This window comes from Otolemur garnettii, unplaced genomic scaffold (genome assembly GCF_000181295.1).
Source record: "Otolemur garnettii isolate 467f Iridium unplaced genomic scaffold, OtoGar3 scaffold00028, whole genome shotgun sequence".
NCBI classification, from domain to species: domain Eukaryota; kingdom Metazoa; phylum Chordata; class Mammalia; order Primates; family Galagidae; genus Otolemur; species Otolemur garnettii.
This window is the reverse complement of record NW_003852423.1, coordinates 2668004-2695472: the sequence shown is the minus strand read 5'-3', so window position 1 is coordinate 2695472 and position 27469 is coordinate 2668004. Positions and strand designations below refer to the sequence as shown.

Sequence of the window (27469 nt, the reverse complement as noted above, 5' to 3'; positions counted from 1 at the left end):
CAATGTTTATTCTGTTCCCTCCTTTCCAATATTCTTTAAGTTTCTTTGTCAGTAACTAATAATTTACTCTTGTTAAACCAACAGAATTGGCAAAGATGTGAGGGAGGGGGGAAAGGAAGAAGTTCTTGAGAGTTATTAAAGCACCTACTCATTTTCACTGAAGATTTATGGTATATAATTTAAGTTTTATGAGGTCCTTTTTTTTAAGTTGGTGAATAGATTTTTATTTATTTAATTTTTCATTAAATAATAACTGTGTACATCACTGCATTTATGGGGTTCAATGTGCTGATTTTATATACAATTTGGAATGCTTACATCAAACTGGTTAACATAGTCCTCACGTCCCTTAGTTAATTGTTGTGTTAAGACATTTATACTCTACCCTTAATAAATTTGACCCTTGAAATATGCACCATAGGTGAGGTCCCACCAATTACCCTCTTTCCCCCCAGCCACGCCCCTCCTACTTTTCGCCCTCCTCTTCCATCCTTCATTCTGGGCTCTGGTTGTGTTTTATCATTTGTATGAAAGTATGGGTGATTAAGTGTTGGTTTCATAATAGCACTGAGTACATTGGATACCTTTTTTTCCATTCTTGAGATAATTTGCTAAGAAGAATATGTTCCAGCTCCATCCACGTAAACATAAAAGAGGTAAAGTTTCCATCTTTTTTATGGCTGTGTAATATTCCATGGTATTGGATGTGGAGAAAAGGGAACATCCATGCACTGCTGGTGCTTTTTTAAAAAAGTTTCATTGAGATATAATTCACATACAATTACAACAACTTTTATTAGTTAAAGAGATGATTCTCAGTGAATTCATTTCTGAGCATTGCTTTGAACCATTCCCAACTATTTTCAAAGACTGTGTTCTGTCTACTCTGTCACCATGAGCCCAGGGTCTTGTTTGTCAGGAGCCATGATGATAGCTGTGAGAGTAAAGAAGAGGATACAGGGTCCTGAGACCACCCCCCACCCCATCAGCAGTCATTTTTGCTCCTCCGCAACTGAAGGAGTGAAGTTGGTGTCTCAACCATCTGAGTGAGAAGACAAGATTCTGAAGCAGGCCCAGCTTGCAAAGTTATTTCTATATGTGCTGGGGAGACACACACACACACACACACACACACACACACACACACATATATATTTCTATATGTGCTCAGGGACCAGAGTAAGAGAAAGAGAATCACCTCACTGTGTCACTTTTCATGCAGGATTCCATATGGTCCTTGTAGCAGCAGGACAAGGGATATAGGATCATTATATAGTAATAATAATATTTATTGTTTATTTGATTTAATGTTTTAACAGAAGATAAACAGTATCCCAGAAATGTTTAGAAACTTTCCCAAGTTTTTACTCAAAGTTCTGAAATAAGAGAATTCTGACTCCAAAGCTTGAATTCTTTCTACTTTATCAAAATACATTTACATATAAGAAAAAAAAAGAAAAAGCATTGCTGGTAGGGGACAACCAGGGAGATTGCATGATTTACTGGCAAATGATTTTTGAAGCAACAGAGCTTTGCAGACTATGAAGCTTATAAGAAAACAAATAAGGAATTAGGCTCAGTTCCTTGGAAAGGACGACGGAAGTGAGGGCCCGGCGGGTTCAACTTGGTTGGCCACACTGTAAATCTCGCTCCCGGTTCTACCATTTCTTAATCAGGAGTTGACCTTTATACCTTGTGAAAAATACATTTCGGAAACTTCTCTTGCAATGAAGTGTACAGAAAAAAAAAAGGCTTACGGTCAATAATTACCCAGACAAAGTCACTTCCGACAACTCACCTAACAGTGAAACTTGTTCAGTTACCAGGGACAGGTTTTGTAGTTACTTTATCTCCTAAGGTTTCCTTGAAACATCACCTATTGCTTAAAGTTAAACTTGAGAGATACATCACTGGGGATATCTTATAGCAATAGTGGGGATTTGATAAAAACACTGTATTAAAAGTTTTCCATAGTGAAGGAACTCAAGCCTTGCTCTGCAGCCTTGCAAGTTGGTACATGTAAGCCTTAGTGGGGGAGAAGGAGAATTGTGGCCCACATCACAGCATGGTACGCGGAAGCAGAGTGATCTGCTCCGGCAATAGTTTAGCTACTCATCTCCATTTTCTCAAGGGAATGTGGCTCCCATCTTTTACTTGGCTGGTTATTTGGGTCTTCAAGAGAAACAGCTGGCCTGGCTCTTTATGGAAAGAGAAACTCAGTTTGGAGGAACGGAGTATAGTGAGCTTTACGGGACCAGGTGGTCTGTCCCATCCTTTGGGGCCTGTAACGTGATGTGTGTGCTTGTCTTAGAATAGGGAAGCAGATGGCTGGACCCACTGCTCTCCACCCAACTCGACAATTACCCTGGGGTGAGATGACATCAACACACATTAAGAAAGAGTTCTGTAAAAAGATTTACCGTAAAAGGCGGGGCTGGGGATGTTATTTCCAAATTGTACCTCCTTTTTACTCCTCTTCATTCCTGGTAATACTGGTGCTTCTGCTAAGTGGTTTGTTTGTATCCTCTGGTCCCTGGGAAGCTTGTGACTAGTAATGTTTCTCTTGCTGTGGTCACTCTTAGAAAGCATGGGGCCAAATGAGTGGGCCATTGCTAGTAAGTGTTCTGGAACTTACACATGATGTTTGTGGAAGTACTTTTAGCCTTATCTTCCTCTCGACTTCCTGCAGATGATTCCTTAATTTATTCACTTTCTTGTTTTAGTTTGAACTTTTTTACTGAAGAATAACATACACTTGTTTAAACTTGTGTTATTTGAATATTTGTAAGTTTTCTCAAATTCTTTAAAAACCAAAGCAGCGTGTGAATCTGTATGTGTGTGTCTGAAAGCACGGGTGTAACATGAACGCACTGGGGGGAATTTAAATTAAAAAGATGAATATCTATGGATAGTCAAATATATGCTTAGGTTCATTCTAAAAGCAATTAACCTTCTTAGGTTAATTGCTAACGTATAACAGATACTTATCAGAAATCTTAAAATATTCTTTTACATGCTTCTATTTCCATGCAACATCCCCTGAACTTTCAAATGACATCCTACCCATTTTTTGAATGTTGATTGTATATTTCTTCTTTATGAGGGGAAAGGCAAGGTGCAGAAAGCATGATATAAAATCAGAACAAGCAGGTCCAGCCTTGGCAGTGGGCTTGATTCCCTCTTGCCTTAGCCACACATCACATCCGAATAATCCTGGTTTGGTAGGAAGACATTTTGACACAGTCGTATCAACAAGATGATGCATTAAGGAAATGTTCCGAGTTACCAGGGTTGGAGGCATCATATGAATACTTAGGGCACCCGGGTCCCTGCTTCCCTCCCTGGAGAATCTCCTCACACCATTTGCTGGGAACAAATGACTGCTGACATTTTCCCTGTCAAGCTGTTAGGCTTTTTAAATATTTGGTAAGAAAAATCAGAGGTAACACACAAAGTATTCAGTAATTGGTGAGAGGGTGTATATACCACCAGTGAGAGACAGCCACTGGCGCATCAGAGGGTGCACTGGGGTCGGGTAAGGCCCACAAAGGCCACATACACCCTGGTCATGTCCAGCAAAATCGCAGCCAGTGAATGTCTACGGTTGATTATGGTTCCTTAGTGAAGCTTTTATGCCGGTTGTGCAGGCCTTCTGTATCAGCTGCTTTTACGAGCTAATGCAATGTGATGTGGGTAGGTTTGGCATTTGGGGGGATGAAGGAAAAGTCTACTGGTCCAACAGTCACTGTCATGACATTTTATTATCCACTTTCAACTATCTGAATTACAATCTATGTGGATGTATTTTTAATACCACCTAAGTCAAGAGTAAAATATGCTACAGGTTGTGGAAAGAGTTAAACACTACAGATCCTTGGAGATTACAGATGTCAGAGGTGTTTAAGGACTAATTAGAAAATACTTTGAACCTGCCAGGTAGCTAACAATAGCAATTTTCACTTGGTAATTACTACAGTAACCACTTCAAAGGACACATTTTAAAGGAAGAATTATTTTGTAATGCTTCCCTGGCTACTCGTTTCCAAACACCATACTCCTCCCCTTCTTAAAATCTTCTGGAATCTTTTGCTAAGTTGTACCTTTGGTAAATCTTTCCAGTTGCTTAGGAATCAATTTAAATAGTAAAATAAACAAAGGGTAGCACGTTGTTTATTGGTTTTTTGAGGAAAAACGTGATGGATCATGTGAAATCGGAATAGCTGTTTTGGAAAAGGCATATTGAAAGACCCCATCCCAAAGTGAATGAATGCTAGCCCCCTCTTACCCCGCTTACTCATTCCAACAAAGACGACCTCATGCTTTTGTGGACAAAGTTTTAAAACATGCTATTTTGGACAGCAGTTGCCATTGAGTATGGAGTTTAACTGGGAAAAAACACAGGGCAATGGTAAATGTGGCAAGTGCGGTTTGCACCTGTATAAACAAGCACTGTGCTTGGCAGAGCAGCAGCTTGGTTCCTTCCTCCTGCCAGACCAGGGCTTTTATCCAACTTTATCCCACCTCTCTCTTCATTCACAGAGAAACACATGCAGATTTAGAACTGTGGTACTGTGAGGGGTGTGTGTGAGAGACAGAGAGAGAGTAGGTGTGTACCTACAGAAAGATCAAGATGGGAAAGATTTGTTGAGGTACCGTGAGAGCAGCTAGGGAACCACCTGGCCGGGGAAGGATCTTACTGCGATGGCTTTCAGAATGTGGTTTTCAGCACATGCCCTGCAGAACCACATCAGTGTCATTTGAAAACTTTTCAGAATTTTTGTGCACAACCTCAGACCTTCTTGCTCAGAACCATGATGGTGATTTCGGCAGACCATGTCTGATCAAACCCTCCACCTGATTGAGGTTTAGAGCAACTGCCTTGACCTTGATGGATAATGAAGACCTATGCTTGGCTATCTAAGGAAAAGGGATAATCCACAAAGCACTACAGCCAAGGACCGTGTGGTGCCTTGGTTTCTGCCAGGTTATGATCCTTCAGGACCGGAGCTACATAGGGCACCATTCCTGACTTTTATGTAGTTGAGGACTTGTAACTATGTTTCACTGGCTTATAACCATTTTTCACTTCAAGGATTATATGCCTCAAAGGAACCTTGGATATCAATTGTTCATTTTTCCTTTTTCCCCACAAAAAATGAAACAGTTTTAGTAGACTGCTGCCTAATTTAGTTTTCCATTTAAAATATACTTTATCTTTTGAAAAATACTTCTTCATTTAAATATTTTTTTTCTCATTTTAATTTGATTCGCTAAATTTTGCTGAGGGACCTGAGCTCAGTTTTCCTCCCTCGAAGTTTTGGCTACCTGGCGTGCTAAGAACTTCTAATTTTGGACGTTATATTTGGTAAACTCAACCACAGAATTTTGAAGATCCGCCAGGAAACTTGTCTCGGTGAAATTTACATATTGCATAATTCCACTCCTTACTCAGTCTTTTGATGTGGTTTCCCCTCTCCCAGGAAAAAAGTTGCTATTGCAACATTTGAGTTTTTACGTATGTCACCTTACAACTTTTGCATTTGTTTATTTATCAAACAAATTTGTTTATTTATCTAGAACACACGCTTCTTTTCTTTTCCTTTCCTAATCTCTAGTCCCTCTTTTCTATCTTCTTTTAATTGGTTTTTGTTTCTTAGGTACCAGAAAAGACTTTTGCGTTCTTTAAAAAGAATGAACTGCTTTGAATTAAAAAATCAAGAACTTAAAGTAGGGTGTGACGAAAAAGAAAGGGCAAATGTGAAGGAAGTGTGGTCAACACACAAAGGAGAACAAGAATGGGCCCTCTGCGTAACTGAAAATGTGACCTGGACGGTGGGGCAGCCTCGGAATGTCCCACTGGGAACCTGGGGTCTGAGCTAGGGAAGAGTGATGGGCTGCGTGTGTGGTAGCTATAACACGCATAGGTAACTATTTCTAAGTCAATGACCTTGCAGGTTAGTTAGGTACCATTGCTGAGACTCATTTTTCACTTTGAAAATCCAATTTAAAATACCTATTTTGCAGTGTTGACATGGAACCAAGAGAAGTCCTATAGGTAAAGAGAAGGCTGAGTCATAGCAATAAGAAACTTACGATTAGTACTTTTAGTTAGAATTCATCTGGTTTCATAGCTGTGTAGTACTCTACCATATTAAAATACTACAGCTTATTTATACACTCAGATGGTGGCAAAGGATATTTTCATTAGTTTTAGTTCTTTGTCAACATGCATGATGGATATTCATGTGTATCTCTTTGATGCACAGATGCAAGGTTTTGCTAGAACAAATAACTGGGATTGGAATTCCTGCATAGTCGATTCTGGGCATCCTTCCTAGATAATGTCAGATTAATTTTCAAGTGGTGACACCTATCAACATTTCCCCCAGGAGTATATAGGCTTTCCCTTTGTCAATAATGGATGTCACCATTTATGTTTATAAATTTGCTGGGTGGTAATTGTGTTTCATGTGGCATTTTCCCAATTATTATACCTATTAGATTCAGCATATTTTAATATGTGTAATATGTGGGTATTTGGGGGCCATTCATGTTTCCCTCTTTTTTTTTTTTTTTTGCAATTTTTGTCCAGGGCTGGATTTGAACCCGCCACCTCTAGCATATGGGGTTGGTGCCCTACTTCTTTGAGCCCTGCCCATGTTTCCCTCTTTTTAAAAATGTTTATCTACATCTTTTCTCAGAGATTTCTATGGTTTTATTTTGGTTTTGATTTCTGGGAGGGGTGTCTGATATATTTTGGGAACCAATTTCTTTTTCTTTTTACAGTCATATGCAATGGCCATAAATTCACCCAGATTTTGGTGTTTGTTTTTACTTTTGTAAATGGTGATTTTTGATACACAAAATTTCCCATTTTGATATGTATGTGGGCTTTGTGGTTTGCATTTTGCATGTGTGCGTCCCTTGCTGAAGAAATCCTCTAGGAAGCATAAAGATAATCTCTTAGACTCTCTATGCAAATTTTAGAGTTTTTCTTTTCACCTTTAGATTCCTTAATCTCTTGGAATTGATTTTTTGTGTGTGTAAGGAATGTACTCTATTTTCAGCATCATTGGTCTCATCACTGTTGAGTGATCATTTCCACACCTCTCGGCATGTCGTATGTGAGGGTGGGTCAGTTTCTGGGGTCTTCATTCTGTGTTCTCGATATATTTCTGTTCCGATTCCATGTCGTCGTACTTAGCACACAGTAATCATAAATGGTGACATCTGGTAAGTCGGGCACATTCCTTTTCATCCTGCCCTTCTTCTGGGTTATCTGGAGTACTAATCATTTCCTTTGCTTTTCTACATAAATATTAAAATAGCTTAAGAAGTTATGGTTGTTTTATGTTGTTGAAAACAACATACATCAAAACAACAAGCTTCCAAACAATATAGGGTACCTGATAATATAGAGAATTTTAATATGTTAATTAAAAAATTAAAAAAATTAAGACGCATTTACCAACACAAACATACACCTGGCATGTTACAATTTATTTTGAAATTGCACTCAGTATATAGAAAGATTTGGGGAGAATTTTCAGGTTTGTAATATTTAGGCTTGCCGTTACTAAATGGAATGCCGGTTTATTGAGGTTTTAACTTACTATTTTTTTTTATTATCCTTTGGGTTTTCATTAGTTACTTTTTATGGGATCATTAATGCATTTCCAGGATTTCTTATTGGTATTAATCCAGAATTTGAGCACTTTGCACTGACATATTTCAGGATATTTAGTCCAGCATCCTATCAGAAGAAGAGGGCCCTCATGTTTTTATAAGCAGTCTTTAAAATGTAAGTGTAACACATACAAATATTGGGTATGTTTGCTTGACAACCTGTACATGTATGCTTACAAAATACTTATCTACTTACTTTGTAGGTGGAAAAATGTTAATCAGTGAACCAGCCCATTTTTGGTCAGGAGGAATCTCACGGAGTAGGTCTGAAGAAAGTTTTGTTGACATGGAAGCCCCAAAATTCTCCAAAAATTCCAGTATTCCAGGTACAGGAAATTAGAACTTTGTAATTTTGCCCGCGCAAGTGAATCAATCCATCCCCAGTAGCTGTTGAAGGTCTCCCTCTGAAAAGTGTTACAGAAAATTGGAAGAATTACCAAATGACAATTTTATCAGAGAAATAGTTACACTATTATAAAAAATGTGTACTAAGTAAAATAGCAGTGAATAGATTATAATAAACATTATAGAGAGGCAAAGATTTATTAATGAATGAGTGGTATATGAAATAATTATAATGAATTTTAAAGGTAAAAGAGAACCCTGGATTGCCCTAATCAATATTCATGAAGGTTTAAGAAAGTTAGAAATAAACGAATTGGAGAAAAGTGTGGAAATTAGAGAAATACCATTTTTGTTTTTCAAAATTCATCTTCTAATTTTTAATATATGACACTTCAGTGCCTTTCAATCTAGATAATAGTTTTACATATATTAAACAAAAAGTCTTGATGACTTACTTGAATTCTTTTTTCCTATAGAACTTCTCATAATTTTGTTGGCTATTTTAGTCATTATTTTCTCTAACGCAGCATCAGATTTACCAAATCCACAGTTACTACTACTATTCATGAGAGAAATGATCAATATGAGATGCTATAACCATAAAAACATGGCCTCAGTATTGTGGGACTTACAAGGATTCTTATACTAGAAATGGGAATATTTTAATGTGTTGCTAATGCCTAAAACACTCACTTTCCAAAGTAATAACATTTCTATTCCTCATGGTAAGACCACTCTGTCATTGCAAACCCACAAAAGCTTAATAAATTCCATAAAGACCGTTTCATTTTTCATAAGAAATTTCAATGTTATTAAAATTCATCAATGCAAATTTTCAGAGAATGAGCTAACGGTGATTGTTTAATTCAGCATATCATTTTTAACAATTATTTTATCTTTTAACAGATGTATTTGATTTTTTTCATATTGAATGTTATCTAAAAATAAAAAAAACATTTCATCAATATTCTAGCCGGGATGAGATCAATTATTCAATGTTTAGGAAAATCTGGGTAACTCCTAAACATTGGAGATTGGCTTTTGTTAAAATAAAACATAAAATAATAAGTCACAAGTGCATGCTAGTTGGGTGATTTTTTAAGGGAAAATGTTTAAAAATATTATCTAAAGTATTAAATATGTATTTCTTCAGTTTATACATCATGATGTCTTAAGATAAAAGAGCATTACATGTGGTCAAAATCACTTGGTAGAAAATTTGTCTTCTCCTTCCCTGCAAATGGGACTAAATTTACTATTGAGTTTGTGCTAGCTAGTAGATCAAATATCCAAGAGAAAAAAATGAAAATGAAGTCCTGAGATTTTAAGCTATAGGAAAAATTAACCTGGGTTCTATCTCAGAATGCGACTTCATCTTTGTCTTGCTTTGTTTTTCTTTGAATAACCAGAATGTCAAGACCCAGACCTTCCTCACAACTGGCCAGATGCTTTTGCTTTCCGTCGCCATAATGCATCCAAAGTTACAAATCCATTTTGGAATGAACTGTCTGCTTCTAACCCATTTTTGGATGACATAACTCAGCTAAGAAACAACCGGAAGAGAGATAATATTTCCATCTTGAAGGAAGATCCTTTTCTTTTTTTAAGAGAAGTAGAAAATGGAAACTCTTTTGATTCCTCTGGTGATGAACTTGATGTGCGAAAATTGCTCAGGCAGTCCTCCTCAAGGAAATCTGGACGATCTAAAAGTGTTTCAGAACTTCTGGACATTTTAGATGACACAGCACACGCCCCACGGAGTATACATAACTCTGACCAGATCCTAGCACAAGACTTAGAATGGCTTCAAAATGACCGAGAGGCTTATAAAATGGCCTGGCTAAGTCAACGCCAGCTGGCCCGCTCCTGTCTGGATTTGAATACCATTCATCAGAACCCCGGATGGGCCCAAACACAGGTTGCAGAGATCACCATAGTTTGCAAATTAAACCACCAAGGAGGGTCAGTCCAATTACCTGAATCGGACATCACTATTCATGTGCCCCAAGGTCATGTAACTGTGGGAGAATTCCAAGAGGTGTCTCTAAGGGCTTTTCTTGATCCTCCACAAATGCTTAACCACAATCTTTCCTGCACTGTGAGCCCGCTGTTGGAAATCGCCTTGAGCAACCTTAATACCATGGAAGCCATTTTGCTGGAGATGAAAATCGGGGCTGAGGTGAGAAAAGATCCTTTCAGCCAAGTCATGACAGAAATAGTGTGTTTACATAGCCTGGATAAAGAAGGCCCTTTCAAGGTGTTAAGCGGCTGTTACGTTTATAAAGATACCATCCAAGTCAAACTAACGGACCTGAGTAAGGTGATGTATCTGGTGGTCGCTGCACAAGCTAAAGCTATTCAGTCCCCAGCGGCCACCGTTTGGGATTATATCCACAAAACCACCTCCATTGGGGTTTATGGACCCAAATATAGCCATCCTAATTTCACCGTTATTTTCACGGTTTGTGGACACAGTTACATGCCAGGAAAGCTTACAATCTCTGATATTAAGAAGGGTGGAAAAAACACATCTCCCGTGGTATTTCAGCTCTGGGGGAAGCATTCATTTTTACTAGATAAGCCGCAAGATTTAAGTATTTCTGTGTCTTCATGTGACCCTGATTTTGAAGTAAAGGCGGAAGGAGAAAGCAAAGAAATTCCGCAACAGCAGTTGGAGGCGGGGAGAGTGGTTCATCGACACTTTGCGTTCGCTTTAGCTGCCCGGCGAGACATGCACTTGTTTGTTTTCCGTGTTCAGGTGGAGCCTCCCCATGGCCAAGCAGTTGCCCAGTTCTTCATCACTACACCTGATCCAGCCCCGAACCTAAAAAGGCTCTCAAATCTGCCAGGTTCTTTGCGAGAGGAGAAGGAGATCACGTCTGCTCCTTCACCACCACAAGTGCTTGTCAACTATCCCACCTTTCAAGATAAAATATTGAACTTCACCAAGTATGGGGTCACCCTGAAGACAGTCCTGAGAAAAAGCAAGATTGACTACTTCCTTGAGTATTTCAAAGGGGATACAATAGGACTTCTTGGAGAGGGTAAGGTAAAAGCTATTGGTCAGTCCAGAGTAAAAGAATGGTACGTGGGAGTCCTCAGAGGCAAGGTTGGACTTGTGCATTGCAAAAACGTCAAGGTGATTTCAAAGGAGCAAGTCATGTCTATATCAGACAGTGTCTTTACAACCAGAAATCTTCTTGAACAAATTGCTCTGCCTTTAAAAAAACTAACTTATATCTACTCGGTTGTCCTGACCTTGGTGTCGGAAAAAGTTTATGACTGGAATGTTTTGGCTGATGTCCTCGGTTACCCACATCTGGCACTGGACAATTTGGTTCCAACGCAAGCAGACAAAGAATCAGAAAAAGTTTCTTATGTTGTAAAAAAGTTAAAGGAAGATTGCCACGCAGATAAAAATACAAGGAAGTTTCTTTATGAACTTACTGTGGTGAGTACGGCTTAATCATAGTAATGTATTTACTATAGAGAACTTTACAGCAATATTTATAACCAAACATATGAGAGAAGAAAATTTTTTAAATGAATGATCTCAAATAAATTGAAGCTACTTTTCAGCAGATGTAGAGATTTTTCTGTATGATCATGTAATTGGTTTTTAAAATTCGAGATTCAATTGTGATTTTTACCGAAAACAGGCTCCCAAAGATCATCTCTCCAAGGAACATTAGAGGTTCTGTTTTTGCTGGGCTTAACAGTTAAGAGATGGCTTCTCTTCCTCTCTCAAATATTTAGACAGCCCTTAGGTCTCAAAGAAGATCTATAACATGAAAGCAAACATGAGCAAATTGAACCCAAACTAACTTGGCCATGCTTGGAGGTCCACTTTTCAGTATTTTAAAGAACAGATCATAAATATTCTTTACTTTACCAATTAAATATTTTCCTGCATGTTATGTGTGTACATTACATCCCAAACAAAGGGATTGTTAACTCTCAGCTTCATCCTCGTCTTTTAACAGGACTCTCAAAGTCATCTTTTTCAGCATAGCATTTATCCCAGACTCAGTACAGTGTTATAAAGAACCGTTTTGTCATTAAAGTAAAAAATTAAAAAATGAAGAGCATATTTCTAAAACATGGTTCAAATGTGACTGTATCAATCATAATAATAATGGCACCTAGTATTTCTGTAGTGCTGAATACCTGGTACACATTGTCTCACTGAGCCGTATAACAGTTCTATGGGGTAAGCAGAGGTAGTAGCATCTTCATCTTACAGCCCTGGTGTAGGAGTTAGGCTACTTGCTGAAGGCCCCACCATTAGTTTTAGTCAGAGGTGATATTTGAAAACACTTTTCCAAAATTATACTTAAAACTGCTATGTCTTCTTGAAACAAAATGTAATGCATGTGAAAATGGTTGTGTAAGTATTATACATATGTTTATGTGTGTGTTTCACAGAGCATTATAACGGTGAAAGGACAGTACTCTATAGGAGATGAGTGAGATTAGACAGGTAGGTTCATGCATTATACCAAATTCTAATCAAGCCATAAAAGGAGAAAATATTTGGAGGAGAAATGTAATTTGTGACATAAACAATAATCTATATGCTAAGGAGAAAAAATACATATGAAACATTTTCTCTCCATTATTATGATTTTTTGATGATTCCCCAGCAATACTGACAAGGGTTACAATTTAAAAGCTCCACTGCCCAGTTGCGAGGTGGACAGTTGTGTTAGGCGTGCTGCATTTCCCAGGTCTCTGGGCCATCAGAGTCGTGGAGACTGAATGTTTTCAGCAGAGAGTTCATCTCAGTGGACGTGGCTCTACCTGGTGGAGGCTGTACACGCACTTTACAATAGTTCATTGCCTCTCATAGCTCATTTTCAGTATGCACCCGCAAAGATTCCAAACAGAAAATTGTGGGGTTTTTCTTGGTGGCTTAAAAATGTTACATCGTCCAAATGGTCTGAAAATTTAAGCCTTATCGTCCCTGCAGTTTAGCGGGTATGATAATAATAGAGTGGCTTGAGTGGCTGATTAACTAGACCATGTGTCAGAAAGTCTATTCAAGGGAGGAGTTCCCAAAGGAGCCCCACAGCTCATACTGTGACTCAGTGGAGGCTTCAGGATTTCTGTATGAGGGGCAAAGTACTAAAGCCTGGGGTAAAGAGTTGTCACTTGAAATTTTATCTACATAGTAAGTGTACATTTTTCTTGGATTATATATTTACTTGGAATGGCAAGAAGAGAGCCAATAAAGCTGGCAAGATTGCGGGGTCTAATGTCTTTAGCTGTCTCTAGACCTTGAAACTGGCTGTCCTCATATACTTGACACTTGACCTTTTCTAAAGCACCTCGGCATCAGATTCAATTTTCATAATGATTATGAGGGATTAGAGGAGGTGGAATTGCTACTGCATCCACTTTAAAAATCATTAAATAGAGATATTAAGTGATTCACTTAAAGTTCATGTAGTTTATGAAGCTTAATTTTAAACTAAGCTTCTGTGACTCAGAGTGAATATTTTTTCCCCTAAAACAAGAAACTGGCATACCCACCCCACAGTTCCCTGGAAGCACCTTCAGGGGTCTGCTGGCTCAGTATTATTTTTCAGGGAAGCCGGCACTCCTCGATCTGAAAGTATGGCTCAGTATAGTATTTGTATAAAACCCACAGCTAGTCCTTCTAATTGTATACTTCCATGGGAATGAACACCGTGGGCTTTCATAGTTGCCTCCCTTGGCCAATCATTATCATTTATTGTTGCCTATTGGTAGATAAAGTTTCTTGGTGCCATTAAATGAGAGGGGCTGCCAAACACGTTCACAGTGGTCTTATCCGCTCTTTCACTTTCTGTGGTTTCAGTTACCCCAATGTCTCTTTTAAAAGAGAGTCCACATTCACATAACTTATCACAGTGTATTGTTACAATTGTTCTGTTGCATTATTAGTTATTGCTAATTTCTGACTGTGTAAATTTTAAATTTAACTTGATAATCAGTGTAAATGTACGGGAAAAGGCATAGCGGACATGCATGTAGGTTTGTTATGATCTGTACTGTCAGGCCTCCTTCCCAGATAAAGAAGGACTACTCTATTTGCATCTTTGAACAGAGAAAAGTTACAGATAAGTGTAATCTCCTCGTTTTAAATGTACTCAAAGCAAAACAGAGACTTGGAGACTTGTTTGAAACATGATGATGAGTCACAAAACTCAAATGCCTAATAAAGGAAGAAAAAAAATAGCATGATGGGTGCTTATTTTGCAGTGTAGAAGACTAAGTATTTTACCTTTAACACCTTGTGGTTTATCTTTAATGCAATTATATTAGTGTTTAGTGAGTTTTTTCTAATTTATGTATTTTTCAAATGTATAAACATTAACAGCATTGTTCGATTTGAAGGAGAGTCTGATTTTTATTCAGCAGGTATGATTCTGGGACATTTTTAAATCATCTTTTGATGAAAAACAGAATATTTACCATCATCAGTGTGATCACTGTAGAGAAATCCCATAGCCCATCCTCTGGTAAAGCAAGGCATTATTTTTTGTGAGAAATAATCAACCCCAGTTTGATAAATTAGGGACTGTTGGTACTCCAGAGTACCTTTGGAAATGTCTAGATTAACTTCCTGCTATTACAATCCAAGATATTATTTATATATTATAATATAAATATATAATATAAATATAAATATAAAGATATAAATAGCATATTAGTTGAGTAGTTTACCTAACACCCAATTTGTCACTGAGAACATCTCCAGTGTCCCCTAATTCTGGTTTGGTAATATCCACTGTAGTTTCCATGTTGAATTTACTTAAAAGTGAAAGAAGTTTTTGAGTTTTAGAAAACTCAGTTATATGTGTTATGTGTGTTAAAAAAAGACTTCCATTCCTAGAATATGTCATGAAAAATCTAATATAGAAGAAAGCTCAAATTAGTTGCTTTTAATTATGACACGTAATCTTTGCTGCAGGCTCTGCTAAAGATGGATTGCCAAGGGTTAGTAGCACATCTCACCCAGGAGGCTGCTATTCTGACTTCAGCTGTCAAACTCGGAAAAGGCTGGAGGGAACTAGCTGAAAAGTTAGTACGACTCACAAAGCAACAAATGGAGGCATATGAAAATCCTCACCGGGGAAAATCTGGGGAAGTTGCTGGAGAGGTAAGATTTTAAAAATTTAACTCAATAGTGAAAAGTTGGAGACCAAGTAAAACCAATGTAATCAAGCCTTACACATTCATAGATTAATTGTGGGAGTAGCCAAGGTGATTCACTGAAGTCATTGCACCAGTAATCAGAAATGCACATACATCACTCTTTTTTTTTTTTTTTTTTGAGATAGAGTCTCACTTTGTCACTTAGGGTAGAGTGCTATGGTGTCATCATTGCTCACAGCAACCTCAAACTCTTGGGTTTGAGAGATCCCCTTTGTCTCAGGAATCCCCTTGTCTCAGCCTCCCAGAGTGCTAGCATTATAGGCATGAGCCACTGCACCTGACATGTATCATTCTCAAAAGGCATTTAAAATACTGATGTTTCTCCTGTTGGATTTCATATTAACATGGTCTTTGATGAAATGAATTGATTAAATTGGGTCATGTAGGCAGGTCTAGAAGTATATGAGGTATAAAACAGATACATAAAGGGAATAGATAGAACCACGTCAGAACAAGGGAAGGAGATATAACAGTAAGTATTTATCAGCCTCAGGTTAAATTCAGTCATTCGTGATAAACAATGCTTGGTGACAAGAAGCATTAAGAGAGTAGATGTGTGGAGCTGCCAGGAAGGAGAGATAGATACTAAAAAGCTTTATTATCTCCTTCCCAATTTTTTGTACAATAATTTTACATAGACATCAAATGCATAATAATAGCACTTAGTACAAAGTAAATATTTATCATACAAATAGTGTTTTTATTAATATTAAAATAAATGCATGCACATGTTAGATAAAATATTTTCTGTAGATTATCAGAAAGAAATCTGAGTCAATTTTTATTACCGAAATAAAAATATTCCACTGCTGAGCACGCATACAATGGCCGGCTGTGGCTCTCTGTCACGTGAATGTGAGCGTTTTGAAGATATTTAAGTTTTGGAAAATATTCTCTCTCCTATTACATGCTGACTTGGTAAGAGCAAAAGCTATATTTTCCATGTTGCTGTGAGGCATGGAGCTGGGTATTAATATTTGGAGAAAATTTTCTTATTTTGAAGTGAGTATTCTGGACACCTTTGCATGAAGAGTAAAGAATCAAATCAAGTCTGGTGAATCCTGGCCGCTGTGGGGAAGTATCAGCAGGTGGTTTCTGGGCTCCGAGAGCCTGGCTCTCCAGCCAGGACTCCTCTGAAAACAAGGTTCATTATCCAGGAGCAGCCGGGAGCTGAGGGCATGCTTCTCCCTCCTGGACGACATTTATCTCCATAGACTTAGGAGGAAATTGCAGCCTAGAAATGAGCGCAATACCGCATCTGGTGCGGTACACACAGTGTGCTCCAGTGTTCATTGCATGAGCTGAGAGATGAGAAACCCTTAAGAAGGAAACAAGAACGGTGTTACGAGGGATATGTGCTTCGGATTCTGATATTTCAGTTCGTCGATTTAAAAAATCATCTGATTAAAAGTAGAACATTTTTTTTCCTTAATAAGTCTCTGTTTTTGAATGACTTTTGGTGAGGATTATTTATCAGAGAGTTATTTATTCTGTCAGCCCGCTTAAGCATCTGGCTTCTCTCTAATTGTGGTGTTTATACTTTTGTCTTCCTCCACATCTTGATGGAGGCCGGCAAGCCGCCTCCTTTTCTGTTATTTACTTTGGCACAGCCCCAGTCACAAATGACTAAGTCTCTGCCTGAGGTTCATAAGTTCCCAGAGACAGAAAGAAAAGCCCCGAGGTGTCCTTGTATGGGCTCTACTTCTAGTTATTGCGATTAATACTAACAGTCATCACTCTGATCCATGTTGTTAAATGCTTTGAAAGAAATTCATGGTGTATTGGCCCAAGAACATTTTCAATAATCTACAGGAATCTTTGCCCGTGAGTCCACCTAACTGATGGGCAAATATATGTTAATGTTTCCATTCCCCTGTAAATAGCTCTACATGTTTTTTTTTTCTCTTTAATGATGGCTGGGATCGATGACTGCTACACTTCAACCAGGGGCTGCACTGCCACGCTGGGCAACTTTGCCAAGGCCACTTTTGATGCCATTTCCAAGATCTATAGCTATCTCACTCCTGATCTCTGGAAAGAGACAGTGTTCACCAAGTCTCCTTACCAAGAATTCACTGACCATCTTGTCAAGACCCACACCAGAGTCTCTGTGCTAAGGACCCAGGCTCCAGCTGTGGCTACAACATAGGGTTTTTATACAAGAATAAAGTGAATTAAGTCTGTTAAAAAAAAAAGGTGATGATTTTTAAATATGACCATTTTGTAAGTCTAGCAATTAATCTGAAAACATAGTGATATTAGTTTTGGGTAGGATGTGCAGAGGGAGGGAAGTGAATTGGGTTGGTGTGATATCAAGGTCTACCAGTTCCCCACTGCTTTGTTTCCTTTGTCTCATTTCCTCAGTGGGCACAGGTGCCAAACATCGCTCTCTCTGTGCCAGCACCTGCAGCCAGGCTCTTTCACTCACTCTCTCCCCTTTCCAACTTCCTTCTCATCCCTTTGTTCTAATTTTATTGTGTCTAACACACAGTTATCTGGCACTTACTCTGTGCCAGGTGCTATTCTGGGAACATTACAAAAAATTCATTGATTTAATCCTTTCAACAAAAACTTGTGGGACAGATACTTATATTCTAAAAATATACAGAGGGTAAATAACTTGCTAAAATGTGCAGAGCTGCAAACTCATGGAATCAAGTTTAGAGCACAGACCTTGACTTTGGAGCCCATGGCCTTTAACCTTTACACTCTACCTTCCCTCCCCTATCCACTCTTCAATATGGCAGCCAAAGCAGAGAGCTGGGAGATATGGGCAGGGCTGGGATGTGTCCTCTTTTCCAAGCCACACTATGGTACTACCAAAGTTTGCCCTGACATCTTTATCAAGCCTCAAGCTGGTGAGAGATTAAAGTATGTTAATACATTTGTCATATTTCTGTGAATACTTTTACCATTTCTTATTTTTTTTTGAGACAGAGTCTCACTATGTCACCCTGGATAGAGTGCTGTGGCATCAGAGCTCACTGTAACCTCTAACTCTTGGGCTTAAGCCATTCTCTTTGCCTTAGCCTCCCAAGTAGCTGGGACTACAGGCATCCACCACAATGCCCAGCTATTTTTTATTGCATTTGTCATTGTTGTTTAGCTGGCCTGGGCCGGGTTCAAACCTACCACCCTTGATGTATGTGGCTGGCTCTGTAACCACTGAGCCTGTTATTCTTTTTTTAAGAAGAGGAAAACTCCTCTCATTGTAGGTTTCTGAGGACATCACCTTTTAATCATTTCCTCAAGTGAAATTTTAAGAAATGATACTCAACTTTTTATATGACTTTGTAATTTTATAAAACCATAAAGCCTGGAATCTTATTAGAAACCAAATATGTTTCTTTTGAAAAACAAATATGCTTGTGCTATACAAAAATGTTAGCTATTGCCAAGATTTTTCTGTGAAAGTTAGTGAAAATTTCTTGGAGTTTTTCTGAAGATATTTATAGCTTTGATTTTTTTAAAGGAATCAATAAAATATTAGAAATTTAGTCTCCTGAAAGGTTATGTTTTACAAGGGGAAGTACTGGGATTTCACGGATGATCTTCACATAGCCTTCTAGGGATTATTATCATTTTTACAATTGGCCCCTTGTCTGACAGTATAGCTTATGTTTTCTGTCTTATTCAATAGAGACCTTTATTACCCAAGAATACTAAAAGTTCACTTCCTTTTTAAAATTATCTTTGCCCACTGGGCTCTCCCTTGACCATGGCACCAATAGTTCTGTTGAAGATGATTTGTTATCTGATGGCCCGAATGGGCCACTTTCCCAATGAAAGCCCAGTGAAGTTAACACTCCTGATGGTTTCCCACACAGAACCTACTTCCTCATAGAGAGTCATACTTGATAAGGTGTGTTTTCATTTTTTTGTGGTCACCATTTAATCAATTCTAGCCACAATCTTTTCCTCATAATTTTCTGACTGGCAGGTTGACTATTCAGAGTCCCTCATTCTATGCCTTGATTAAAGTGGCTGATTCTCAAACAGCTAATTTTATTCATTTTTTTATAAGTCAATGAAAGATTCTTCATGGAATTCTTACCGCTTGTTTCGTATCTTCCTTCTATGTCCCTGCCTTCAGTATTCAATTCATCTACGTGTTCAGGGCTTGTGAGTTCTCAGCAGTGATGTACGAGCTATTTCTTTTTAAATACACACAAACAGAATTAAAAACACAATTTATTTATCTTGAAAGAAATTTTTATTTTGACCTAGGCATCAGGGTAAACTGTTACATCTAAATGGCTGCAATGTTTTAAAGAAGTGCATGTTATCATTACTGAGTGTTAAATGAATGTCAACTAATCATTAAGAGCATTTTCTTTATGATATCTCATCTCAACAAAGTTTGTAAGGAGGACATTATAACCATTTACATATTACATATATGCAAACGAAGAGTGACATTCGTATAATTTTTTAGGGTTACATAGTTATGAAGTGAGCTAGCTCTCATTTGAATCCAGCTTGTTTAACACGAAGTTCTGACCACTGTGATGTATGATGCTAAGCCCTTTCAGAATTAACTTACCAAAACAGGAACAAAGTGGTCAGTAGCTATAGGAGACACATCCTGTAGGGTAGATAGTCTATGAATAATTGTAGAGGACTAGAAATTGATGTTAGTGTTTCTAGATACTGACAAGTTCTAGAGAACACTGAGAAGAGGTGAGCTAGAGAGGCTAGTTCATCTTTTTAATTACTGAGAGATGTGGAGCTGTGGTCAGTGTCTATAACTACCTACCTGAACATAGGGGTTAAGATTCCCAGCTGGATTTCTGGTCCACTTCTACAATCCATTAGCCTAAAACTTTGGACAAATTGCTTGACTTTTCCAGGAATCTAATCGTTTTTGTAAAGTGAGGGGAATAATGCTGTCTTACTTATTGGATGTTTAGAAGATCAAATGAGATAATCTATATGAAAAGTTTGGGACAATGCCTTGCATATTATAACCACTAAATGCATATTATTTCTTACTTTGATGAAGAGGAAGAGGAAATGAAGAGAGGTGAATTCGGTGACTATATAACATTGAATGATTTGGGAAAAGGGAATAAAGTAGAGTAAATTTTTTAGTAATACAGTTGAGAGTTACTATAGAAGGAATGGAGGTAAGGAAAAAGCAGTGATATCAAGGTTTCCCTTCTGAGAGACTGGCAGAACAGTAAGGCATGAAGAAAATGGAAAGACACCTGGCTGTCATCTTTTCTTACAGGCTTAACAACATTTAAAATTTTCTTGGGAAAAATCTCTCTTACAAAAGGTAAAAGGAATGCCCGTGGACCATAATGGTTATCTGGCTTACCTGGCAATTCCGGGATTCTGCGTACAGCAGTGTTGAATTGTCTGGTTCTATATCTGGGCCTGGTTTAGTTCTAGCCTTGATACTTCTTTGGGTTTTGGTGATAAGTGTATGTACAATGTCTTAAGAAAATGATAAGTATTAACATGGAAATCCCTTTACCACTGGTAAGGTGAGTAGAAGGATATTTCAAATCTTAATTATTCGAGTTGGGGATTTGACATAGTGATAGTATTTAGATTACCATAGTCTACTTTGTACAATTCTATACTTGTTGCTACAACCTTTAATTTTGAAAAGATACTGCATTTGAAATGGTGGAAGAAAGCAAATAAAGATAGTACAGTGAAATTCCTGGGGTAACACTGTATTTTTGTGATCTTTGATTTAATTAGACCTTGTATGTCTCATTACAATGCTGATATCAAAAAGAAATAATTATATTAGGTTAAATATAAAAACACTTAACAATGGATTTAGAGATGATATTAGTTGATTTTTTCTATTTCAAGGTTTTTTGGTTTTGGGTTTTTTTTTTTTTTTTGCAGTTTTGGTGGGGGCTGGGATTGACACCTCTACCTCCAGCATATGGGGCCACTGCCCTACTCCTTTGAGCCACAGGCATCGCCCATTTCAGGTTTTCTTTATCATGGTTTATTATTGGAAAGCATCAACAATAGGAATTTTAGAAAACCAAATTCCTAAGAATGGTAAGATCAGCATTTATTGTAACTGCTTAGTATAGAACTATATTTATGGTGATAACTTTAGTGAAATGACCCTGGCTTTATGGCTAGGCGATCTGGATTCTTTTTCTAGATTCTCAACAGTGATTCTGTTACTTAACTTCAAATTCAGTCACAACTAGTGTTAATCAAGAACCTGGTACGTGTCAGAAACTTTTCCACCCATTGCTTTCAATACCAATGCTTTTATGGCATTGGGTATACTCTTTCCCCCCATTTTCCAGGTGGGAAATAAGAACCTAGAGAAATTTTATAGCTCACATAAGATCCTAAGGCTAGAGAGTTCATAGTCTAGATTTAAATCCAGGCTGTGTGCCTCCAAATCCCAAGCTGTTGCTGTGATATTTACCTTCATTTGTCTTAATGCTGACATTAACAAATGATTGATTACAGAAGTCAACTTTCTTTAAAATCAGCTTTCAGATGTCGCCACAAATGTATGTTTGTGGTGGCGGTGATGAAGAGGCAGTGAAGAATCCTACTGTGTAGGACTTGGTGAGAACGGTGTGACCCTGAGGTTTTTGTGATGTCATGAACAGATGTACCAGCCAGGAACAATCCTCTATCTTCCTCTGGTTCATGCTTAACCCCTGAAAGTGCCAAGTGGTTATTCTTACACCAACTTAGCTCACTGTCCCCAAACAGACTTTCTCAAGAGAATTTTAGGTGAAGTTTTAAGCCAGCAGCATCTTTCTCATGAGGAAGTAAGGTTTCTTCTTTTCTGAAGATAACAGCAATCTTATCTTTATGTAAACACTATGCACATACTAATGACAGGTGATGTAAGTCTCATCTGGATATTGTTAGTGACACACTGAAGATAGAACACGTGTAATAACCATTAACAAAACAAACTTGCCTAAATACTTCTTCAGTTAAAGGTACTTAAAATGAAATGCAGCTCTCATAATTTTATGAAGAAAGTAGGTGGATTATTCATCCTTCAATGTGGCAAAATGTAATTATCTAAAGGTAGTTAAAACCAATTGCATTCTTATGCTATGCCTATTTTATGAGCTAAAAAAAGCGAGTGCCAGGCTAAAATCTGAATTGCTTTTGTTCATGGTGCATTTTATTATCTAGTGCATTATCTAATGAGTCTTCTTCGCTTCTGGGAATAAGCACTCTAAATTGGGAAAACTGTCTATTTTGTGTGTCTCTGTTCCTATTACATTTCTTTTGGCATCTCACTTATTACTTTTCCCTTGTTTCATTCCTCTTTAGAGAAGATAATCTAAAGATAAGACATCCTCCTTCTGCACAAGTGCTAGGATTTGGAAAACTGCTCAACTTGATAGATGAAATACTTACTGATGCTGCTGCCGTTTGTATAAACGGATCAAAGAACATAGATGAGAAATTAACAACCAGTTTCATTAGCCTTACGCCTATTTAAGGGTGTGTTTATACCATCATCAGGTTAACATTGAAAAAATCGGAGAATGGAAGTGTAAGCACGCAGCCCGTGTCGCAAATGTTTGTGGTAGAAATGAGACAGCTGAGAGAATTTGTTTGGTGGTTAAGAATAATTCCACCAAAACAAGCCCTCAAGAGCACACTTTCCTTTTGATTTGTTGAAGCATAAGCACAATTTCTGCACATCTTTCCTTAATCATGACATTGAGCAAGAGAGGAAGAACTATTTTTAAAACACTGACTAGAGGTAAGGTAATAGAAACCTGGGAGAGATCTCAGCAGTCTCTGGAGGACTTCACTTAGGGAAATGATTTCTTCTACCCATTTTATTCCTTCAAACATTTCCAGAGGTGATGACTTGGCTTTCCTTGTAATTTACTCCAAAATGTAGAACTTTTAATGATCTTGCTGGCTGTGTATTTTCGGGAATCATTTTGCAGAGTTTATTGTTTGCTATTCTATGCAAGTTCCTTTCTGTGTCTCTCTGCCTTTCACCCCCTGTGTCTTTGCCGTGGATAACATAAATTCACTTTGTTAGGAAAACTAAGGTGAAATAAAATATTTTTAAAATGCTGAAGAAATAAGAGTGGATTTGAGGACTTGAATCCATATGTCATCGATCTATTTCACAAAGGACAAACAGGCAACTTATTAGACTGTTTATTGTATTGATGAAAGCTGGATTGTTAATCAAGTTTTGTCAAGGCTAAGTCCAATATAGAAAAAGTCATATTTACACACCTGATAGCCATTTGCTTATTGAAGGAAAACAGAAGCCTCGGTCCAAAAATTTAGTATTTTTATTAGCATATCAAGTACATAACTATTGACTTAAGCTTTTGTTCCCATTTCTTCTCAGTTCCCTATGATACTTGCCCGTCTAATTTTGTACCCCAACACCATAATGATTTTAGCATCCTACTCTGTTTCTGCTTATGCTAAAGAAGGTTAACATTTCTCCTTGAGTATTGTATTGTGCTTTCTCTTTAATCTTCATTAACCCTCAATTCTCCATCTTTCGAAGTTTGAATTCAAATCAAAATCTGGGCCAGAGTTTGTGCAACTACCCATCTCTTTTCAATGCTAAGGACCGTGCTATAGTCCTTACTTATTCTTTGCTGTTACAGACTTTTTGTAGTTGTAGTTACTAAATCTTGATTCAATAAGTAGCATAATCAATGAACAATGCTGCATTTTGAATATTTTCATGATATGTGAGCTACAATAGTATTTTACTGTGTTAAGATCACTAATGATTCCATATATGGAAGATTAAGTTTTGTACTGAAAAAATATTCAGTTTTAATTTGCTATAAAGAGGAATAAAAATTGGATGCAAAATTTTGCTCGAATTGTAATTCAAATTATGAGGTTTTCCAGTGCCCTAGTGTTTTTAGCCCAAAATTATTATACTAATTTCTAGCCAGATTAGATTTAGACTCCAGAGAATTTGAAATGAGTTTAGGGTAATATTCCTCATTGCATTAAAGACTACTTCAAGGGACTCTTTTTTTTTCTTTTTCTTTTGAGACAGAATCTCCTTATGTCACCCTTGGTAGAGTGCCATGGTGTCACAGCTCACAGCAACCTCAAACTCTTGGGCTGAAGCAATTCTCTTGCCTCAGTCTTCCAAATAGCTGGGATTACAGGCACCCGCCTCAAGGCCCAGCTATTTTTTGTTGCAGTTGTCATTGTTGGTTAGCTGTCCTGGGCTGGGTTCAAACCTACCAACTTTGGTGTATGTGACTGGTGTCATAACCACTGTGCTATGGGCATCAAACCCTTCAAGGGACTCTTGAAAAGTTTTTATACACTTTCATAGTTCTTAAGTAGGGCCCAGAACTCAGAATTCTAACCAACTTTCTCTGAATTGCAAGAACTGGTTGGACCATCTTGTGATTAGTACAAATTGCCACATTTGAGGGGAGTTTGTGGTACTCTGTGTGAGTTTGTGAATAGATGTATCATTGGACCTTTTCTGAATGTGTAGTTTCTAATTTCTGCATCACCCGGGTATGTTCCCCGCCCTCCTGCCATTAGCAGCATTGAGAAGTTGCTTCCTGACTGGGCCCCAGGGCTTCTCTACACACAGCAGTTCATAGTCTTGCTGAACAATTGGCAGGAAAGTCAGTTGCTCTACCTGGAAAGTCAGTGGAACCATGTTGACTGCTTCTGACTGTAAAGGTTCTTGAATCTGAAGGCCAACCTATATATTACCCCTTCCCAGTTCTTCACAGATACCTGTTTTCTCCAACACTTTTTGCTAATCTCCTGTGCCATCCCCACGTTACTGAAATGCTCTCAGCTACTGTTCGTTATATCTCAAATACGGCTCTTATGAGACTCAATCACTAAGGGACTTAATTGCAGAAGCCTTTAGTTTAAACACCATTATTTTCAACAATGCATGACAAATAGAAAAATAAAGTACCAGTAGTTTAGTATCAGGTGTAGGTCCCAGAGCTTTTACAGACAGGATCTACCTATTACAGGATAACACATTTGTTTGGCACTTCTTAGTATCTGAACAGTGACAGCCAAGATTGAGTCTGACAAAAAGGTTTTATTATTATGACTCAATTTATCTTCCATTGCTGGCAACCTGTTCTTTGGGAGGTTTGGTTTCAATGTAAGACTTCTGAAATGCAGATGAGAGAATACCTTCTTTATATTCTAACAGTGATGGAAGATGAAATTCTTTACAAATCTGATTGGGAAGGGTGAATCTTATATAAAAAATTGAGATAATTTCTGTTGCTTCATCATATACTCTGATGTGGTATAACATTGATAATTATCTTTTATTCCCTATCTTGCAGGATTGAGCTCTGTCAAGAGAGGTGAGGATTAGGAGTGTTTGTGGCCCCTTGGGAATGCTTATTTGGAAAAACAACATAACATTATGCTTTGAGTCCTTCATGTGGATTGAATTGGACATAATAGGACTCCTTATTTAGGTCTTCAGTTTTTTTAGTTTCAAGTGTGGACTATTTGGGGATATTGGAGGAGGGTGAAAAATCATACCCCAAGGCCCTGCTTCATGTGATATTATTGTTAAGCGAGGTTCTATTTTGAAAGAGCGATTCTGCATAATATTTAGCTCAGACTCTGTGTTCCTACATTTTGCAAGTGATGGAATCACAACTGAATTAGTTTAGTGAAACCAAAAAAGAAGTGAGTAATCAAGTGCATATTCCAAATATCCATTTATAAGTGCAGGGCTCACTGTGTTGCTTTCCTAGAGAAAATTCATTTTAAGTTCTATGTGTGTGTGTTGTGTGTATTCCTACAATTTGTCTTCTTTGGTCTGCCTTTGTCTCTATTCTCTCTGAGCCTGGTTGCCTTGGTTACCATGGCATACACGTTTGTATGTGAAGTTTCCCTTTGACGTACGTTTATTTCTATGGAAACAATGACATCATTGGTATGGGGAGGTGCTTGGGGAAAGCAAAGTAGTGTTGAATATTGATCTTTTTTTGACTCGTAACAGGCATTATTAAAGTAATAGCTGAAATTAGAGAAGTAGATTTTTGCTTTCATTTTGACGTGATCATGAAGCTCCATTTTTGCTTGTTTATAGACCTGCTGGAGTGTTAAATATATTCTGTAGCTCCTTGGTATGATATTGGTGTCCAAAAATTCACAACAGATGCATATAGCAATAAAAGTTATTACCTTAAAAGTCTGTCAGAGAGTAAAAAGTTTATCTTGATAACATTCATTTTCATCAAAAATTGTGCAAGGAATGTTTATATGAATGTCAAGGTAAGGGGTAAAGTAAAGGTGATGGATAAAAAAGAAAGTCTACTTAATAATCATTTAAAAGACCTCTAGTTTTGAAAACACAGGGATATAACAGGGAACTTATGGCTATTAGAACATTTTTTCTATGACACTAAATAATCCCATGTATGATTGATATTCTATTATCGTTTAAATCTTAAAAGGCTTTTATACCTTGTTTTTACAAAATATTGCCTTTCTTTTCTACTTCCGAACTACTCCCGTCTAATTGTTTTTCTTTACAGATGATGTGGAAACCTGCCTATGATTTTCTCTACACTTGGAGCGCTCATTACGGAAATAGCTACAGAGACGTATTACAAGACCTTCAATCAGCTTTGGACAGAATGAAAAACCCTGTGACCAAACAGTGGAGAGACCTAACTGGAGCTTTAATACTAGTAAATTCTTTAGAGGTTTTGAGAGTAACTGCATTCTCCACTTCCGAGGAAGTATAGAAAATGAAGGATGTGTTTTTAAGGGGAGAGAAAATGGGAGGGGAGAATGAAGGGGGAGAATGTGTGTGCAAGAAAGAATCTCCGAAAAGCGTGCTACTTATCTTCTTCACGTTTGAAAATCTACCTTTTTTTTTTTTGGTGAAAGAACATACTAAAGATAACCAAGGGTGAGTTTTATCATCAAACACGTGTGTGTGCTTCACATGAAAGCATTAAGCTGCTTTGCTCTTGAGGAAAGAAAGTAAAGCCCTCTCTTTCTTTAAAAGTCTCATTGAATTTTCTTAACTTAAAACAAATAAGCATTGGAATAAATGTAGCATCTATGGATAGACTAGAGGCTCTGGCCGTGAATTTGGTAGGGAGGGAGAGGCAGCACACACACACTCTCTGGGCCCAGTGACAGGGCTGCTCGCGCTCTAGACCTGATCTCTTGGACCCCTCCGCGGAGTTGGTCAGCAGTATCCTCATTTTTCATATGTAGAAGACAAGGACTGGAGAGAATGCTCAAGGTTATATAA

General features: G+C 37.7%; 1 protein-coding gene across 1 annotated transcript; it reads left to right on the top strand.

Annotated features, from left to right (window-relative positions):
* On the top strand, nt 1-26979 carry MACC1 (MACC1, MET transcriptional regulator). The gene is made up of 5 exons (XM_003788488.2): nt 1-4; nt 7890-8012; nt 9441-11482; nt 14987-15175; nt 26739-26979. Exons 2-5 carry the CDS (start codon nt 7898-7900, stop codon nt 26949-26951), a joined length of 2559 nt encoding a protein of 852 aa, XP_003788536.1. The 5' UTR covers nt 1-4; nt 7890-7897; the 3' UTR covers nt 26952-26979.
* The last annotated feature ends 490 nt before the right edge of the window (nt 26980-27469 follow it).